Source organism: Macaca mulatta, chromosome 1 (assembly GCF_049350105.2).
Source record: "Macaca mulatta isolate MMU2019108-1 chromosome 1, T2T-MMU8v2.0, whole genome shotgun sequence".
NCBI classification, from domain to species: Eukaryota; Metazoa; Chordata; class Mammalia; order Primates; family Cercopithecidae; genus Macaca; species Macaca mulatta.
The window spans coordinates 132,155,728-132,176,140 of NC_133406.1; the positions used below are offsets into that span (position 1 = coordinate 132,155,728).

Genomic DNA, 20,413 nt, shown 5'->3' on the forward strand with positions numbered 1-20,413 from the left:
CTCCCTCACTCTTGTCAGAGTCGGAGCTTTAGGCAGTGCCTTCACCTCTGAGCTCAGGCATCCTGGACCCTGTTTTTGTGGTTAAGGACTCTAAAGTGTTGTGGGTGTTGATCAAGTTTTTCTCAACTGTAAGTTAACAATTGCAGTTATTGTCATCTCTCAGTCCTGATGAAACCTAACTGATTTCACTAGTTTTTGACCCATCATGTGTTTGGGTTTCTTCTCCCCAGTCCCTGACTCTACCTCTTCTGCCACAAACATCAGCATGGTGGTATCTACCGACCCTTTGTCCAGTGAGAGGGCAGAGATGAACATCCTAGAAATCAACCAGGAATTGCGCTCCCAGCTGGCAGAGAGCAATCAGCAGTTCCGAGACCTCAAAGAGAAATTCCTTATAACTCAAGCTACTGCCTACTCCCTGGCCAACCAGCTGAAGAAATACAGTAAGTTCTATAGATTCACCATCACGAAAGTGATGAATGACCACCTGTCTTCTCTCTGAGAAACTGAACGGTCTCTTCATCAAAATTAATGTCATCCTTCCCATACTTCTAGGAAAATAGAAATGGGTTTTTTAACTTCATGGTGTTAAGGATGGAAAACACAGGCACAAAGTATTTAGCAACTTTTCCACATTTGCAGTCTGGTGTGAGGTGAGAGGAGAGTTAAAATCCAACATATTGACTGCTGACACAGGCACAGAACCACCTGTTCTTCTCAGCAAGAGGCTAAATCATGTTTATGAGAATCCTCTCTGTACCATGTAAGATGCTGCAGACAGGTAACATCTAGTCTGTTGGTCTAAACATCTGGGACTAATGAACTTCCACTCACTTCAAACTTCTTTGAGGCCCAGTAGGCAAAGCTCTATTCTGGGCACCCTGGGGGAAACATAGTGACAGTACACAGCACCCGCACTAAGGAGTTTAAAGAGGAGACTACTCCTAATAGTAACTGCGGCAGCCATAAGTGACAGCATCAAGAGCAAGGAGTACCATGGTGAGAGGGAAGTCCTGCTTCCTGGGGCACAGGCTCTCATTCCTAAAGAGGAAGAAAGCTGGCACATAAGACATTGTGGAGGTAGCAGTGTAGTGTACAGAGCAGGGACCCTGGGCTCCTGGGCTCCATCCAAGTTGCCTATCTTCTCAGTGCCTAGGTTTCCTCATCTGTACATGGGTTGTACAGTAATACGTACCTCAGAAAACTGCCGCAATGACTTACATGATCCATTTCTTCTCAATCTCCTAGAACAGTTCTTGGCACAGAGAAAACACTCTCTATTAGTTCTTCATTCTACTGGGTCTAACTTAATTCAAAGTTTATTAGTATTTGGGCATATTTCCACTAAAGCCTCAGGGTGTTATGCCTCATATTTTATGCAGTTATATTCAGATACGATATTTTACATATTTGACATACTTGTGCTTAAAATTTCCAGTACCAGGGAAACCATGAGTCCCATAGTGCTAAGGGTCTTTCCGACTGTGCAGGATATTATTACTTCATGCCCCAGCGCAGTGTTTTACAGGAGAGGCTGCAAGGCTTGGGAAAGTGTCCCAAGATTCAGAGTCAGACCTCAGGGGCTGTGAATTCTGACTCTGCCTTGTTCCAGGTGAATCATCTTGTCAAGTTACTTGATGTGCCCTTGAGTTTTTTTGTCCCCATCTCTAAGTTGAAGAGTATCAGATGCCAGAAAGTTGGGAGGTTGATAACTAAAGATGTGGAAATGCCTGCCTAGAGCCTGGTACTGGGGCTGCTTTCGTCCTTGGGATGGATGCTGCTGCCTGCCCTGTAGGCAGTGATCCCAGCAGCTTGTTCAGCCTTGCACTGAGGCAGGTGTGTCTGTCTTTTCTCAGAGTGTGAAGAGTACAAAGACATCATAGACTCTGTGCTGAGGGATGAACAGCAGTTCGTGGAGAAGCTGGCAGAGAAGCTCAGACAAGCTGAGGAGCTCGGGTGAGTAGGCCCCGTTGGGGGCAGGCAGATGGGCAGGGGTGTGAATCTCTGAAGTGCAGCAACTCAGCTGGGAGAACTAAGAGCTAAGCTGGGCCAGGACAAGGGCAGGCATTTACATGGCAGGCATATGTCACACAAATATTTATAAAATAGAGAACAGTCATCTTAGTAAGTTATGGGTTGCAGTTGTTTCTTGAACCTTGTTTTCTCTTTTTAAAACAAGGCATTGTTGAGGTGAAATTTGCATAACCAAAGTTAATTAAAAGAAAGTGAACCACCCAGCAGCATTTAGCACACTCAAATGGTGTGTGATCACCACCCCATTTACTCTTAGTTAGAATCACCTCCTGACTGCCGCATGTCATTCGTTCAATCAATGTTGCCTTCTTGACCCTGTCCTTTTTTTCTTGCTACATCTTTCCAATTCACCCCATTTGCACCTGGTCACATTTCTGTGCATGGCTTTAGTTCAAGTCACTGCAAGATGCACTGTGTGAATTTCCATATAGAAATGTCCATGGCCAAAGTGAAGAACTGAAAGGACATCCTTTTGGAACCGATCTAGGAAGACACCGGCTTTTGTTTACAGAAAAGAAAGATGAATGGAACATCATGGAGGATCTTACAGGAGCACTCTCTTATGTAGAGGAAGCCTTTAAAAATATATACATATGTATAACTTAAAAAATATATATATATTTTATTTTATTTTTCTCTTGGCCAAAGGCATTTCCCCAAATATGTGCTGACCTTCTGCTTGGAAGGCTCCTTGAGGACATTCTCACAGAAACCTCTGTTGCAGTATTAGAACTGATCACTCATCCCTTTCCATTATTAAATGTTCTCTACTATCTCACCTTAGGCAATATAAAGCCCTGGTTCACTCTCAGGCACGAGAGCTGACCCAGTTACGGGAGAAGTTACAGGAAGGGAGAGATGCCTCCCGCTCACTGAATCAGCATTTCAAGGCCCTCCTCACTCCTGATGACCTTGACAAGTCCCAGGGTCAGGATCTCCGAGAGCAACTGGCTGAGGGGCGCCGGCTGGCAGAGCGCCTTCTCCAGAAGCTGAACCCAGGTGAGGTGGCCACGGGCCCTGATGACACACAGATCTAGGCTTATGGAAGTCCCCATACCTCCACACCTCCACAATGACAATTTTATGGGTAGTTTATCTTTCCAGTAAACATCTGTGGGCGTGACATGACCAGAACTTCCTGTGTAAAAACAGAGATGGGAAACCCATTGGGCTGGAGGTCACAGTATTGCAAAGGTCTCCTCCTTTCTTGATGGAACATGGTCTTTGGAGCAAGAGGCAGCATTCATCCAGTTTTAAAGGACAGGAAGGAGGCTGTGACAGGAGGCAGCTTATTAGAGTGAAAAGAGCCCAGCCTAAGAGTGAAGGTTCCCAGGCTCTGTCTTCAGCAATGTCTTTAGCAACTGTGACCAACTGATTAATTTATCCTTCCTAGGTTTCTGTCTCTAAATCTGTAAAGGCAAACAAATTGTCTCTGGCATTCAAATATGGGAACACTTATGACTCTATTTCACATGAGATAAAGCCCCTCGCTGTGTGCTGTTGGAGAAGGCACTTGAAGTGCTGGCATTTGGTGGTAGGAAGTGGTTGAGGCTGGAGCACTCCCCATGGAGACAACGTCCCTAAATAACGAAGTGTAAGACACCTGGAGGGCCCATGAAGTCCCTGATGTACGGAGTATTGTGGGACAAGGCTGTTTGTCCTATTGTAAGAGAAAGATACAGGTTCTAAATGCGAGCTGTGACAGGACACAGAGCCTGTGCCTGGGAATCAGATGTGTGGCAGGATTGGGGAGACAGCTGCTGAAGTTCAGAGAGAGGCTGGACAAGTCTTCAGTGATATGAAGAGGAAAAGATCTTTTCAATATTTGGCCACATCTTGATGGTGACCCTGCAGATCAGAAACGCATTGCCTCATGCATCAGGAAACCATTCCAGGGCATTTTCTTAAAGATAAAACATGAGAGCTTTCAGTACAATGCAGACTCATACATATAGATGTTCATGTCTCCGTGCACATAGGGCTCACTGTGCTTGCATAGGTGAAGTGGGAAATATCTGAATGGACACTTCTGTATTTGCAGAGAATGATGAAGATGAGGATGAAGATGAGAAAGATGAGGAGATTGAGAAAGTACAGGAATCACCTGCCCCCAGGTAACACTGTATAATCAGGAGCAAGTAATGGGTGGTAAAACATGAAAAGGGTCTCAGAAAGAACCCAAGGCGGGTGAAGGTAGTCACAGATTCCAGATGCAGGATAAATAAAGCTGCAGAGTCCACTGATTCCATCCACTGACCCAGCAAGGAAATAGCCCTGTTAACATGCTTGTCCATTGTCTTCATGGTACCTCTAAGCATGACCCTAGATGAACTCACAGCCCAAGGGACTTCCTGCACACACAAAGGAGACATGTTCTCCTCTGCAGTGAAAGCCAGGAGGAGGTGCAAAGCTGCTTTCTACACGGTTGTCTTTATGTTCTTTTAAGGAAAGATAAATAGCAGAGAGGCAACAAGCAGAGGAATTAGGAAGTACCTAGCAAAGTTGAACACAAAGAAAAGCACCTAGACAAAAAGTTTACATTTCACAGCACAATATTAAAATTTAAAAAAAAAATAGAAGGCACACCATCTCTGGAGTCTACAATGGCTCAAAGGCCTGTATTCCCGTGGCCACCATGTGTTAACTACAACCCAGGTTAGACACACTGTGTGGCAGCTGTTTTTAGTCTGTGTGTGCTCTCAAGACTGTACCATACAGAGAGAGCCGAGTCTCCGTCCTCAGCTCCTATCTACGCAGTGCAATGATCTCTAGTTGCTGTTTCCTCTCTGATTTTCTCTGCTCTGTTGCAGAGAGGAGAGGATTGTCTGTTCCTTCTTAAAGGGAAACTCCCCTTTGCTTTCTGAGACCACTCTCTTATGCCTGCTGTCAAAACCAGTAGGACTTCCTGGGGTCCAATGCCTTTTGGTTTGATCTTCTGTCATTTCTATCCCACCGGGCACATCAGGGAGGTGCAGATGGCTGAAGGAAAGGAAGTCCCTCAGGACTCACTGGAGGAATGTGCTGTCACTTGTTCAAAGAGTCACGACCCATCTGACTCCAACCAGCCTCACAGGAGCACCAAAATCACATCTGAGGAAGACAAAGTCGACTCTGCTCTGGTTGTAGAGAATGAACCCTCTCATGATGAAGAGAAGGAAGCTCTAAACATTCTCCCAGGTAGCCTCTCTATTCTTTGTCCCTCCTGCCTCTGTCTAGGCTGAGGAAGATCAATTCTGAGGACAGGCTGCGTACATACATATTGGTTTGATTTACAAACTAAGACAGAGCTGGGTGCAATGGCTCATACCTGTAATCTCAGCACTTTGCGAGGCCTAGGTGGGTGGGTCACTTAAGTTCAGGAATTCAAGAGCAGCTTGGGAAATGTAGTGAAACCCATCTTTACACAGAATATGAAAAATTAGCCAGGCATGGTGGTACGTGCCTGCCACTGGAACTACCTCGGTGGCTGACGGGGGAGTCACCTGAACCCAGGAGGCAGAGACTGCAGTGAGCCATAATTGCACCACTGCACTCCAGCCTGAGTGACAGACAGAGGCCGTGTCTCGAAAAAAAGAAAAATAAAGAAAGACAGAGAAACAGAGAAGGAAGGAAGGAAGGAAGGAAGGAAGGAAGGAAGGAAGGAAGGAAGGAAGGAAGGAAGGAAAGAAGGAAGGAAGGAAAGAAAGAAAAGAAAGGAAGGAAGGAAGGAAGGAAGGAAGGAAGGAAGGAAGGAAGGAAGGAAGGAACTATGATGGAATATTGCACACAGTTATCTGAGAGTCAGAGACCTTTCCTCTCCTCCTTGGCCCATGGCATCACTTTGTCTTCCTGGCCCCAATGTCAGCATGTTGGACCACAGGCAGGTGTGACAAAGTCATAGCCATCTGTGTACAGGAGGTAGCTGTCAGGCCTCCTGGCTCGGTTCCTATGTCTCTTGTCACATGCAATAATGATTAGTGTCCCTGAACAATGTCCATGGAGTTTCTATGCCTGTCACAGGCCACTGACAGTCTTGCCTGTGTATTTGGAGCTGTTGTTTCTCTGGATTCACTGTTCTCAGACCGAGGCTGGGTCTCCTTTAGGTCAGCTTGTCCCAGTTAAGCAGTCACCTTGAAAGCAGGACATAAACACCTCTACCTTTATCTTGCTTATAAGTTTCCCTAAACAAGGCTGAGCCCTGAGTTCTTCACCCCATGAGTGGCCAATGTTTCTGTGTAGCATCGCAGACTCTTTTTTATGCAAGGGTTGTTAGAATTTATCCATCAGTTCAGTCTCCTATATAAATTTCTCTAACCATTCATTGACCATGATATATGATGAGATAAATCGGTATTGCAACAACACTTCTGGAGGGTAGTAAGGGCCATTTTTGAATTCTTGTGAGACAAGTTTTGTTTAACTGTTGGCACAGACTTAGGTCAGAGGAGAGGTGATTATGATCTGCCAGACGAGGGAGATTTTGTTTCATGGGTATGGAAAGAAGGCTCATCTACTTCTGACATCACTTAATGTAGGGCACCTTAGAACCTTCCTGACAAAATGTCACATTCTTACACTGAGGATATTTATGTTCTTGTGCTATCACTGGACACTGATTTCGACTTGTGTGAAGTGTGATTTCCTTACTGTGACCTGCTCTTCTGAATTTGTTTACAGAAAATCAGAATGATCATGAGGAAGAGGAGGGGAAAGCACCAGTGCTCCCCAGGTAACTGTGGATTCGTGGATTGTTAGTTCAATAGTGACACCTGGACACCAGGGATCCAGGGAAAATAGGAAGCGACGAATTGTCTCCTCCATTCATCCAACTGCAAATTACTCCTTTAACAATGTTGTCTTCTTTATTGTGGTACTTGAATAGCTTTCAATTTCTTAATCTCTCTCAAGCATGGGAACTGACAATCAGTTGAGCCAGGTGAACTGACTAAACTCAGGGATTTCCTGATCTCACCTGTGGTCTCCCATGTGGTTAATCCAGAGTGAGATGCATATATGATTTCTGTGTGTTTTGTGTCAGCATGTTGGCAACTACTTAGTTGCAAGAGAGAAAATTAAAAATAAAAATTTCATATGATGTCAAAATATTGAAAAAGGGGGACCATAAAGCAGCATCTGTGTGTCTGGAATGCCCCAAGAGCTCTGGTCACTTGGATGCTGCATGTAAATGTCAACACAATTTTTGTGAAGGAAGTGAAGCCCCATGTTAGATCTCTCGGAGGCAAGTCATGCGGCTAGTTTACAGGGAGAGTCTGGGTCTCCTGCAGCAGCTCGTTTGTGGCAAGTGCACTGAGCACCTGCTGCTCGCGTTGCTCTGTCCCCAGGACAATCACATCCACCCCACATTTAGAAGGATGGGTTTTCTCTCTTGGAGGAGATGCCCCCTTTGCTCTCTGTGGCCACTCCCTTTGTGTCCCATGAAATCACATGACGTGCTGTGGTGCTGAGTCTGTCTTGATCTAATCTGCTGTCGTTCCTATCCTACCTGGCTCATCAGGAAGCTGCAGGAGTCTGAAGAGAAGGGAGTCCTGCAGGACTTAACAGAGGAATGTGATTTTTCTCATTCTAGACACCATGATATATCCAACTCTTACCTGCATCATGAAGTCACTTTCTTGGCGCTGGATGAAGAGAAAGTTTGCTCTGCTCAGGATGTTGCCAGGGATTACTCCAATTCCAAACAGGATGAAACGCCACTTGGCTTCTTAGGTAGACTCCATATTCTTTGCACCCCACAATCTGTCCATAATGATAGATGTCATACCTTCAGGAAGACACGATGCTTATATACCGGTTAGAACCAGGCTTTAGGATTAAGTTTGTAGGAAGGCATCCTAGGAGTCAGAGTTGTGCTCCATCCTCCTCCAAAACCACACATTGTCTTTCATCTTTGCCCCATTGGCAAATCACTGTACCCAAGGTTGACCTGAAAAATTCATACCCACCTCTGCAGCCTGGGTGCAGGATGTATCCACCAGTCCTCCTGATTTAGATTTCATCTGTCACCTCACATGAAATCTTCTAATTTTCCCTCCCAAACAACCTGAGTTTCTCTGCCTGTCCAAGGCCACTGGCAGCCTTATGTATATCCTGTCATTACCCTCGTTCACTTCTCTCAGGCTAGACTCCCTCCCCTTTTAGCAGGCTTGTCTTAGCTAAGAGGTCTCTGAGTACCAGAACATGACACCACTATTAGATGTTGTATGTTTCTGAAAGAAGGCTGGGCCCTGGAACTCCCTGCCTCATGAAAGGCCTATGTTTCCATGTAGCATTAGAGAATCATTTGATTTAATCTATCCTTCTAAATGTACATTCTACAAAAACACCGAAAACATGTTATCAGATGGAAACATACTGAATACTGCAGTAACCTGCTAGGAAACATTTAAGTAGATTTCCGGGATCTGTCAGTAAATAGGATATGGTTAACATTTTGCTGTGACTCAGGACAGAAGGGACTGTGATGATGACCTGTCATATCAGGGAGATTTGGTCCATGGCTCAGGAAAGCAAACCTAGTGACTTCTCACAAGGCTCACCCTGAGGCCTCCTGGAAAATTTCTCTCACAATAGCCTGTTATCACACCGAGTTTATTTATACCCCTAGGTAGGTTTGCACACAAGGTTGTGCCCGTTTGAATGGGATAAAGTTCATGTGACTGGTCTTTTCTTAATTTCCTTGCAGAAAAGCAAAATAATCTTGAAGAGGTGAAAGGAAAAGAAACAGTTGATCCCAGGTAATTAAAAAAAATCAGGGGCTGTCAATTCAGGGGTGATACCTTTGGAACTCATATCCACAGAAACCCGCAAAGTCCTAAATATACCAAATTAATCCCTTCATCCAACCAGAAATAATCCTTTCTAACCATGTTTTACATTTTCATTGTGATACTTGCATCGTTGGCCATTTTGCATTAACTTCTCAGGTTCAGTACATAAAACCAGTTGATCTTCTGAACAACTAAACAGTCCCAGAGATTTCCGTAAAGCAGCTAACTTCTTATGTTTTCAACCAGCCTGAGATTCATATCTGCTTTCTGCTGGCTTTGCATTAACACAGTGCTAAGCATTTCAAGGCAAGGAAATTAGGTAGAAAAAAATTATTATTATACCACACATAGTAATGAGAGAAGAAGGACTTGATGGCATGAGATTTTGAGAACATTATTATGCCTCAAATGCTATGTTTACTTGGTCACTACACATAAAATTTAATACCATTTAAAAGAAAGTAATGAAGCCATAATTATGGAACATGATATTCAGTGAGTCACGACTGTACCATACAGAGACACTCAGTCTCCTTCCTCAGAAAATCGTGATCTGGCCACTTCGCTGAGTTCCTGTTGCTTCTCTCCCTCTCTTCTCTCTTTCCCTCTCTCTGTATTGCAACCTACCCCATGGCAACCACACTGTGACCCACCAAGAAGAGAAGAATATTGAACTATTTAATGGGCTGCCCCATTTGTTTTCTGCCATCACTCCCTCCTGCCTCACGTGAATCCAGCAGGGCTCTGAAACTCCTTGGATTAATCCTTACTCCTTCCTACCTTACAGGCTCAGCAGGGGACCGCTGAGGGGGGACAAGCATGAAGTACCCCAGGAGTCACTGGATGGATGTTGCTTGACTCCTTCCATCCTTTCTGACCTACGTCACTCCTACCACCCCTATTGGAGCACTTTGTACTGTTTTGAAGAAAAGTAAGTCAGCTTGGCTCTTGTAGACAGTGAGTACCCCATTGTGAACACGATAAATCTCCAATTGGTATCCCAGGTAGAGTTTGAATTCCTTTCACCCCTGGCTGGACAGAGACGTGTCATTAGTGTGAGCAGGACTCACAGAAATAGGATGATTTGCATCAGAATCGAAAATCAAGTTGGAAGCACAGACATGGGGTGGGTCAGTGAGCTTTGCTCTCCTCCTCATCTCAGACCATGCCTGTGTCACCCTGGGCCACCGCCACGACATTGACAAATTCACACCAACCTACGTAGCACGTGCCCAACAGGTATCTGTCAGGCCTCTTAATCTGAATAAGATTCATCTTGCCACCTATTGTGTTCCTTACAAATTTCTTTCCCCAACCAAGTCCTATGAGATTCTACCCCTGCCCAAGGCCTGTGACATCTTTGTCTATGTTTTGGTAAAGATATTACCCACATTTCAAAGAACCTAGTCTCATTGTCTGTGTCTCTGATGTTAGCCTGTTTTAGGTGAGCAGTACATTTGCTTTTGTTACGTTTCTAGAAACAAGACTGGGCCTTGTCACTCCTAGATGTCACAAACAACCAATGTCTCTTTGTAGTACCAAAGTTTCATTTTGATTGCAGGGTCTGTACGTTCTCTCCTTCATTCTAATTTCAGTGTCTAAAATCCTTGCAACCTTGAACAATGTGGGTATTTGATGACTGAAGGCTGAATAGTGTAGTTTTCCCTCTAGAAAGCAGTTGGGGTGTTTGCCTTGAATTGGTGTGAAAAAATTGCATAACTATTTGCACAAAATCAGGACGGTTGATGTTGGGATAATGATCTACCAGAACAGGGAGATTTCATTCCTAGGCTCAGGGAAGAAAACCAAGGCATCTCTCTCATGACAGGACCTCAGGCCTCCTGGAATGTTTCTCTCACATGGTCCTGTTCTCCCACTGAGGAAGCTGATGTTCCTATGTTAGGACTGCACAGTGGATTGTTTGTGTGTGTAGGAGAACCTGCTTAATGTGTCTGTCTCTGTCTGAATTTATTTGCAGAAACTGAAAAGGATCAAGAGGAGCTAGAAGATCAAGACCCACCGTGCCCCAGGTAACTCTGAGGAATCATGGACAGTTAATTCAGTGTTGATATGAGGAGTCTCAGATGCAGGGAAAGTCAGAGTGTGCAGAATATACCTGTTCCATCTGTTCAGCCAACCATGAAATAGCCGTATTCATAAGGTTGACTCTTTTCATTGTACACCTGTATTTGTATTTCTTCCTTATTAATTCCTTTCATTTCTACTAATCTGCATTCAGTTGATTCTATTGAACTGATCAATCACAGACATTTTCTTCAGTTCCCTTTTCTGTCCTTTTTGCTTAAGTGAAGTTGAGCTGCACATCTGATGTCTGCCTCTTTGGCATTACCATGTTTACAAGTATTTGACAGCACGAAAGTGAATGAAAATAACTCTGTCATTCTACAATGTTGAGAGCAAGAGATGTTGAGGATACAGGAACTCTGTCTGGGAAGACTCAAGAGTCTGTATTCATTTGGCTACTGATGCTAATTTCAACAAAATGTATGCAAAAGTACCCAATGCACTGTGTCCTGGCAGTTTCCCACAGGGATCACTCCATCTCCTTCTCCCCAGATCATTGCCTGCCCAGTGCACTGAGAGCCCGTCACACTCTGTCTCCTGCTTCAGACATGGAAGCATGGTTGTATCTCTCTGAGGGGACTGTACTTTGCTTCCTCTGGGCCTTCCTGAGGCCCTCCCTATAGAACCAGCTGGGCGCAGTGGTCTTGGTTCTCTCTGGTGTTTATCTTCTGTCTTCTTTACTCCAGGCTCAGCCAGGAGCTGCCAGAGGTAAAGGAGGAGGAAATCCCAGAGGACTCCGTGGATGAAGTTTACTTGACTCCTTTAGTTGACCGTGACCTATCTGACTGCCACCAGCCTTATAGCAGCACCTTGTCCTCACTGGAGGATCAACTTGCCTGCACTCCTCTGGGTATAGCCTGTGAGTACTCCAGCCTGGAGGTCACAAACCTTCGCTGTCCTCCCAGGCAGCCTCTGTATGTTTTGTTTCTGCAACTTGTGCAACTCAGACAGACCACCTCTGCAGGCAGGCCCTAGACACTGAGCCTGTTTTGAATTTGGCTCTTGGATCCAGTTTTAAGGACAGACATCCACTGGGTAAAGCATCCTCTTCTCCTGTTCCAAGTGCCTCCTTTGTCACCTGGATCCTTCTCACAAGAGCAGGCTGTGGCTGTCAAAACAGGCCAGAGAGGGGTGTGATGAGGGCTTATTGCAAACTCTTGGCCATAGTAGCTCTCTTGGAGAAATTTATATAACAGACCTCCTTCTTTAAGATAGGGCATCTGTCTTTTCTGAAATTATGTTGCTAACTACATGCCCTTATCTCTTCTCTGGCCATCCACATATGCTGGGAGTTTTTCCCAATTATTTGGAGGCCTGTTTCATGATTCCTGTGTCCCAAGCTAGTTTCTCTTCTTCAGGGATCCCCAGCCATAGGGCCATGGGCCATTATGGGTCCATGACCTGTTAGGAACTGGGCCGCAGAGCAGGAGGTGAACGGTGGGAGAGCTTTTCAGCCTGGATTCCACCTCCTGTCAGATCAGCAGGGGCATTAGATTCTCACAGGAGCTCGAATCCTATTGTGAAGTGCACATGCCAGGAATCTGGATTGTGCTTTCCTTATGAGAGTCTAATGCCTGATGATCTGTCACTGGCTCCCAGTGACTGTCACCCCCAGATGAGACCACCTAGTTGCAGGAAAATGAGCTTAGGGTTCCCACTGATTCTACATTATGGTGAGTTGTATAATTGTTTCATTATATATTACAATGTAATATTTATAAAAATAAAGTGCACAGTAAATATAATGTGCCTGAATCATCCCAAAACCATTCTCCCTACCCTGGTCCCTGAAAAACTGTCTTCCATGAAACCAGACCCTGGTGCCAAAAAGGTTGGGGACTGCGGCTCTACTTCCTCCGAGGGGGTCTTCCCTCCACTGACGCAGTCCAGCATCCCTTCCTTTGTGTGTGGCCAGGCTTGCATCCTCTGCAGAGCTCCAGTGGTTTTCTCCACATGTGGGTTTCTAGTTTCAATCAAGTTTTGGGCTCAGTGCTATATTCTCATGAAAACCATCCACAACTAGTGTCCCTCATGAGGTTCTGGCGTAACCGATGAGCAAAGCAGAGTGGTTCCTGTCCCCATTATGTCCCAAAAGGCCTTTCTCTGAGCAAGTGCCCCTTGAGATAGCAGCTTCACAGGACGTGTAAAAACAAAATCCAGTTTTCATTTCTTCTTGCTCATTCTCTCTCTTTTTTTTAACCTCTATTCTGGGAATTTCATGTAGATTTTTGGGGGTTTTACCCATTACATTGTCTTCTAGTAAGAGCAAGTAACTCTGTGCTGCCCCTCAGTATATTGAATTATGATGTAATGAAATTAACAAAAATGTCAGGTGTGGTGATTCACGCCTGTAATTCCAGCACTTTGGGAGGCCAAGGAGATGGATCGCCTGAGCTCAGGAGTTTGAGACCAGCATGGGTAACATGGTGAAACCCTGTCTCCACAGAAAAAATTAGTGGGGCATGGTGGTACACACCTGTAGTCCCAGCTTCTTGGGTGGCTGAGGTGGAAGGATCACCTGAGCCTGGTTAGTTGAGGCTGCAGTGAGCCACGATTTCACCACTGCACTCCAGCCTGAGCAACAAAGTGAGACCCTGTGTCACAAACACACACACACACACACACACATACTCACAGGCACACACACACAAAGAAAGAAACTAGCAACAAAAATGTTGGCCTCTATTCTATTTTGGTCAGTAAGTGCCTTTCATACTGGGACCATCACCTTTCCCATTTTGCATTTGAGTTTCAAAATAGCAAATGCTTTTCTAGGATCACAGTGATTCATGAGACAATTAAAATACACACTGTCCTTGCACCTGCTGTATGCCCTGCCCCTTTGCAAGCAAGCTCTGTCCTGCTATAACCCATTCAGGGCTCAAGGGACACTTGTGAGTGGGCAGTGGCATCTCCATGTTGGAGCTGAGGTCACTGAGGCATATTTAAGAAAACTTAGAAAACCTTGCAGAGAATGAGGATGTGGAGAGGGGAGGAGAGACAGGAGCCCACAGCAACGTGGATCCGGCCCTGCAGGCCCCGTCCCCATCCTGAGCCTGACCTGGACTTGCATGAGGTCATTGGAAGTCTTTTCTTAGTCCACTCAGAATGTGTATTCCTTTCCCTGTGGAAATGGAAATAATCTGTTTAAGGGGTGCCACCCGAACGCCACTGGAGCAGTGGGTAATGTGAGGATCATGTCCTCTGTTGCCTTCCTAAGGAACCGCACATGCTGATCTGTGGCTCTTGTGGCCCCTGAATTTCCGGGAAGGGACTGGTTCCTCTCCTACATTGCCTCTGTCTGCTGACACCCACTATATGGCAATAGGATGGATATGTGTGGGCAGGGGGTCAAACCATTATAGGCAATGGGAAATTCAAAATGCCCCAGAACCCAGAAATTTTGCCTCACTTAGTGTTTGGTCTGCAGCATCCCAGCCCCCTTTCTCGTGGTTCTTTCTCAAAGCTTCGCAGCTCTAACTCTTGGCCTGTTCTTACAGCCCTGTGTATGGAGAAAAACAGCTCCTCCTCTCCTGTGCTCTGAGGGCTCTCTAGAACTTTCCCTCTAGGCACAGGAAAGAGATGAATAATAACAGAATAATCGAGATGGTCTTGTTAGACGATCCAAAGCCCACTGGACTGAAGCAGAGGTTTTTCACTTCAGGGACACCCCAGCCTGGGCCCCTGCTGTGTCGGTGCACCCAGACACAGACAGGAAAGGTGACGTCGCCTGCACTGACATGTCTGTCTGTGTGGCGTGGTCACTGGGTGGCTTTACTGAAAGCAGGGACATCAGGGATGCGTGTTCTGGGCATGCTTAACAAAGGGAAAACTCAGATTGTTTCTACTGAAGCCCCTTCTCCTTTCAGCTCCCACCAAGGTGGCCTGTCCCCAAGGGACTTGGAGTGGAGACTTGAGCCACCACCTGTCAGAGGTGCAGGCTTCACAGGCACAGCTGGAACCAAGCACCCTAGTGCCCAAATGTCTGCGACTACAGCTGGATCAAGGGTTCCACTGTGGGAACGGCTTGGCCAGGCGGGGCCTTTCCTCCACCACCTACAGCTTCTCAGCCAATGCTGATTCTGGGAACCACCGGCCCTTCCAAGGTAGGGAAAGAAACAGAGTCATGAAGCTCTCTTCCAGGTGTTGGTGGTCACGGTGCTGTGGGTGCAGGAGAGAATGGGACCACTCTGTGCTTCCTCAGGGTCAAGTTGAAATTCATGATGCTCCAACCCAGTGAGATGAGCAAAGGTCTGGGGCTTAGAACCAAATCTGCTCTCAGGTTCTGGGTTTGCCACTTTCTGCTTGTTGACTTTGGCCAAGGTTTTTGTCTTTTTGCTATTTACATCTCTGTTCCCTCATCTGAGATACCTGAAAAATAATATCTACCTGCAATCATTGTTGGGAATATTTATTATTATAATTTCTGAAGGGTCTGATTCCATAAGAATTGCCCCATAAACCTATGAATAGGTGTTATCTAATCCTTTTATCTTTCTGCTCAATTTACACTTAGAAAGTGACTTCACGGATGATGTCTCCTCTGAGATAGAGCAGTTATGAAGATCTCTGCTTTCTAGGGCCCCTCCTCCTCTCCTTTCTCACACAGACTCTTCTGCCAGTTTTCGTCCTGTCCTTCCCCATCCCTCATGAAGCCAATTTTCCCCTATCGGGCACTTTCACTAACAACCTATGAGGCACATTGAGTAACAGTGTAAATCCTCGGCCCACACTCAGTCTCCTGACATGTCCAGCTTCCTCTTTTTCTTCTGCTTTTTTTTTTTTTGGAAATAAAAGGGCAACTTTCACATGGAAAGTGTTCACATTAGTATCTTTTATGAAATTCCATTTAGTTCAAATTCTCCACTCATGTCCATGGCCATGTCCTCAGTTTCTGTCTCACAGGGATCCACTTGTGCTCAGATTTCCTTAAAACCCTGGGTCGTGTTCATTCTCACTCTCTTCCCACTCAGTATCTCCTCCTGGAGCCCCTGGGGCTGCCTGGTGCTCATCTGTCAGGCGATGCCCTCGCTGAGGAATGAGGGGACCCCTGTCCTCAAGAGGAGGGAGGGTTGGGTGAGATAACGAGCACCATTTGGGTCCGAGGAGAGGACACATGGAAGGCGCTCAGGGAGTGTCGGGGGATACGCAGTCCCTGACACGTGCCGTGAAAACTTATTTAAACTGATTTCTTCCCACTGGACTCTCCTTTGCTTCTCTGTGGATTCTCACACCCCCAGCCAAGACTCACCCCACTGGCTCAGACACACTCCCTGTTGCTCACTTTCCCTGCAGTCCAGAGCCTGAACCAGGCACCAGGTAAGAGGACAGAGTGAATGCCTTTTGTTTCATTAATATTTTCCTTCACCTGGTGATTTCTCCCTGCTGTCTACCAGGTCATTTGTTTCTCCCACACCTTTTCTTTCTCATTCTTCTCATGTTGCTATTTTTTTTCCCATTTCAATGGACCTGAATAGTGATGATACTGTTACATTCAATCTCTACCAAATCCCTATATAATATTTTTTCTCTAAATTAACATGTACAGATATATGCATTTATATCATTTGTCCTATTATGTGTGATTATGTATATCTGGTGTGTATGCTATATAGGGTGTATATATATGTAGCAGATCGTATAATGATGCAACTTTTATAAATTCTCTAGGTTTAGTCTTCCTGGTTCTTTTCTCTCATTAGCTGCTGTCACCTCTGTCTGATCTCACCTCGGTGCCACATGGGCTGCCACCCTGCCAGGCCCTTCCATTCCCATCTCCTGTTTGAACACAGCTCTGATTTAACTTTGATTTTTATAATCTCAGCTCTCCCCAAAGTGTAGCCTACATAGAGTTTTATATCCTTGCCTTTGCCTTATCTACCTGGAAGCTATTTGTGTTTCTTAATCTTGTGTTTCTTGAATATTGCTGTGAATTGGCAGTGCCTGTGGCTCCTGGCAATCTTGTCATTACTGAGCAATGTAGGAAAGATAAACAAAAAGAAAACATTAAAGTGACTCTATTGGCTTCCCCTCACTCTTTGGACTTTCTTGTCCAAGGCCCCTTTCTTGATTTAATGTCCTCTGGGTGGAAAAGAAAGTCACAGTAAGATCATGGGTGCCAGTGGATCCCATTGGCTGTGGTTTTATTTTCAGAGCTCATTTTGGAGCCCTCCCTGGGGATGAAGAACCCTCCCCAGCTGGAAGATGATGCACTTAAAGGCTCAGCAGACAGCACACAAGGGTGTCAAGTCATTGGCCAGATTCATGCCTCCAGTGTCCCGAAACCAAAGATCATCAAAAGAAAACTACCACTCAGCAAGTGGAGACTGGCATGCAGATTCCCTGGCCTGCAAGCTTAGGGTGCAGAGGTAATCACATCTATGGCTGATAGCTGCACTCACTTCTTATTTCTCTGTGTATGGTGACACCTCATTCTCCCACTGCTTTTTCTCTTCCATTTGTTCTCTCCAACAGCAGCTGTAACCTCTGTCTGGTGTTACCTCTGTGTCCCCTGGGTTCCCACCCTGACAAGCCCTTTCTACCCCCATGTCCTCTTTGCTCTCTGAACTCTGCTCTATTCCTTCTTTAATGTCTTGAGAGTCCCTCTCATGGCCACAGGAGAGCCAGGCCTCCTTGTCCTCATCCAAGTGCATAGGTTAAGCTGCTGAACACAAGGACGTTTGCCTGGAATCACACACTCTCTTGGGAAATTTAGCTTTCCTCCCTGCATCCCCAACTCCATTGCCTCTTTCTGCAGAAATCATTGCTTTAATACATCATTTACACATCGATTTTCCCCTTGAATCTTCTTTGAGCAACCCAACCAAGTCAACTCTTAATCATCACTTGTTCCTCTGAATGGGAAGTGTTAAAACTAAGCACAAAGAGCCCCACTTAGGAAACTAAATTAGAACCAGGGTCACAGGCGGGAGTTCCCCACTGGCCTGGAGTCAGGTTTGTCTTCAGCCCCAGATGTGCAGCCTAGTGCCAACATGGGTGGGGTTGCCAGGGTCTCAGTGTTCTCACCTCATGGACTCGCTTGAGCTGACGTTAACTGGAGAACATTTATGACATTCTAAAGGGACATCACTCCAAAAGTACATGCAGAGGGCAGGACTTCAAAACTGCATACATCATGAGGTTCATCATTGCAACCTCTCTCCTTTTTATTCTCATTTCTACTTCTACAAGTCCAGTGAAGGGTCTAAAATGCAAGTCAGATACATCTTGAGGCCAGTGTATATGAGAGAGCATTTTATGAATTAACTTTGAGAAAAGTGACTCCAGGACCAGCTTTATGCATACGCAAGATGACAGACAGGAATCTGTCTACAGGACAATCTTTTCTTTGGCCCAGCCCTGTTGATAAGAGAGAGATTGAACTGAAATTGTCAGGGAGAAGGCTACAATCCATGGAACCACTGGGAACAAAGCCAATCATGAGAGAAATGGGGAAAGGGAAGAAAATGATGGGAAATTGGGCTGGTCCATTTAGTATCTCTACATTCCTGCTGCCATTTAATAAGCACCTGGTGAGATTTCAGTTAAGATGAATCCCTTCAACTCACACCTCAGGATTCTCACTTACATGGCCTGGGGTGTGGTTTGAGCATCCGTAGTTTTAAAATGCTCCCATGTGATTCTAATATGTGGCTAAAGGTGACAAGGACCTCTGGTCTACTATGACCTCAGCTTACCAACATGGAAGTGTCACATACGTGTGGCTACTCCACAGAAAAGGCTGAGTATCCATCAGTCTTTGATGGGATCTGTATTCCCCTCCCAATAGTACTGTTTGTATAGCATAGAAAAAATCAATAGGAAAAACAAGAAAATTAATAGATTAGACTTTTAGCCTCTGCTTGAAGCATACTTGCTCAGTTTTGAATAAAAGATAAGAAATAGTCATTATATTAACACCTAATTTACAGAAATAATACCTCCCACATTACATATAGTGGAATTTAGTATTTTCTTTTGCATTTTAAAAGAAAACTTCCAGTTTACATTTCCCCACACCCATTTTATAGCCCACTCATGGAATCACCACTGCAATGTGAAAATTTTACTTTTGGTCAGTTATTGTCCTTCCACAAAATCCCCAAAGAGAACTCATTGGTCTCACTTTCCTGAAGAGAATACAATAACAAACCAAGACTGAAATTCTGCAAGAGATTTTATATGAATACTTCTTAATGCCTCTCTTCACACTGGCATAAAATATTAAAAAGAAACCTTTCCCAAAATGTACTTGAGGAAAACAGTAAGTGGTAGAGGAGAATGTAGTAAAACACACACTAATCCGTTTCACTTTGTACTTCAGAGTTTTCTTGTTCTAGATATTGAGAATATTTCCAGAGATGCCTTAAGGTGGAACCAGATGTGGAATCAACTTCAGGGCATTAGAGAAAATAAGTTAGGCCGTGGTTACAGTCCCCACTCTCTCTTTACTAACTCCATTTTGAGTCTCTTTTTAAAAATTTCCTTTCTTTCCTGATCCCCTTTGGACAAATACTTATAATTATCTTTTTTTTTTCTTTTTAACCAACCAAAGAAGCAGCAGCAACATCATATTTATTTGTAAAATCTTATTCCTGCAGTTGCCAAGGTGACCCAACCTCCTCTCATGACTGTTGAGACGTCCAGATTGGAGCCTTTCCTCTCACTTTCTCCAATCTTTATTGAAAGGGTCTTAGTGGGTGGATTCTGATTCCTGGGTTGTCAATAGCAAGTCATGTGGCCTTAGCTCAATCTTACCTCTGTGGCATCACCACTCCTCTGTTGTAAAAGATGGAACTGGACGTGGATATTGTCTGAGGTTTCTGCTGCTTCTCACACCCAGGGTTCTTCCCAGGGCCTTCACGTTCCTCCCTAGAAGACTAGGACAGGGAGTTGTAAAGGGGTGGGTTTCTCTGCAGAAGGTTCTCTCCTTCTGCTCCCCTCTGTTTCTTGGCAGGCATCATTGATGCTGAGCACATCCTCACATGGAGGAAAAGCCATCACTCTGCTCCAGACAGAGGGGATCAGGAGGAAAGGGGCTGATGTTCCCCGCTGCTGGTTGTGCATAGGTGCGGTCCTTATATCCTGCACCCAAGGCTGACTGGAAGCTCAGGGAAGTTCAGGAATGTTTTGTTCTCACTTGTGGATGGCGCTTCCCCCTTCAGCCAGCCCAGGGCTCACCTTTCAGCTCATCCTCCCAGCAGGAGATCCGTTTGCCCCTGAGATATCACTACTTAGAAGTCTCTCCAGACTCAACCACGGGGAGGACCTGACAAAAATGCTCATTTGAGTTTTTCTCTCTCGCCCCTACAGATACCAAATACTACTGGAAGGATGCAAAGGAAGAAAGGATGTCACAAAAAGTAGCTTTTACACTTGATGAAAAAAACAAAAACAGCAAAGCAAGTTCAAGTCCAAACACAATACTGCAGGGGTCCTTCACTGAGGATTGAATTTTAGACACAGAATACTCTTGATTATTTCAACCCATTACGCTCCTTTGATTTGAGAAGTCACAGTTCATCCCC

The 20,413-nt window shown here is 45.1% G+C and overlaps 1 protein-coding gene across 1 annotated transcript; it reads left to right on the plus strand.

The window, feature by feature from the left end:
• Positions 1-238: 238 nt before the first annotated feature.
• On the plus strand, positions 239-20,280 carry LOC694928 (NBPF family member NBPF4). The gene is given in 14 exon segments (XM_077952261.1): positions 239-443; positions 1,857-1,956; positions 2,819-3,033; positions 4,088-4,148; positions 5,000-5,211; positions 6,691-6,742; positions 7,601-7,740; positions 8,717-8,768; positions 9,589-9,758; positions 10,780-10,831; positions 11,573-11,745; positions 14,756-14,992; positions 17,040-17,254; positions 20,199-20,280. Coding segments are annotated over 13 exon segments (1,848 nt in total). The 5' UTR covers positions 239-265; the 3' UTR covers positions 17,246-17,254; positions 20,199-20,280.
• The last annotated feature ends 133 nt before the right edge of the window (positions 20,281-20,413 follow it).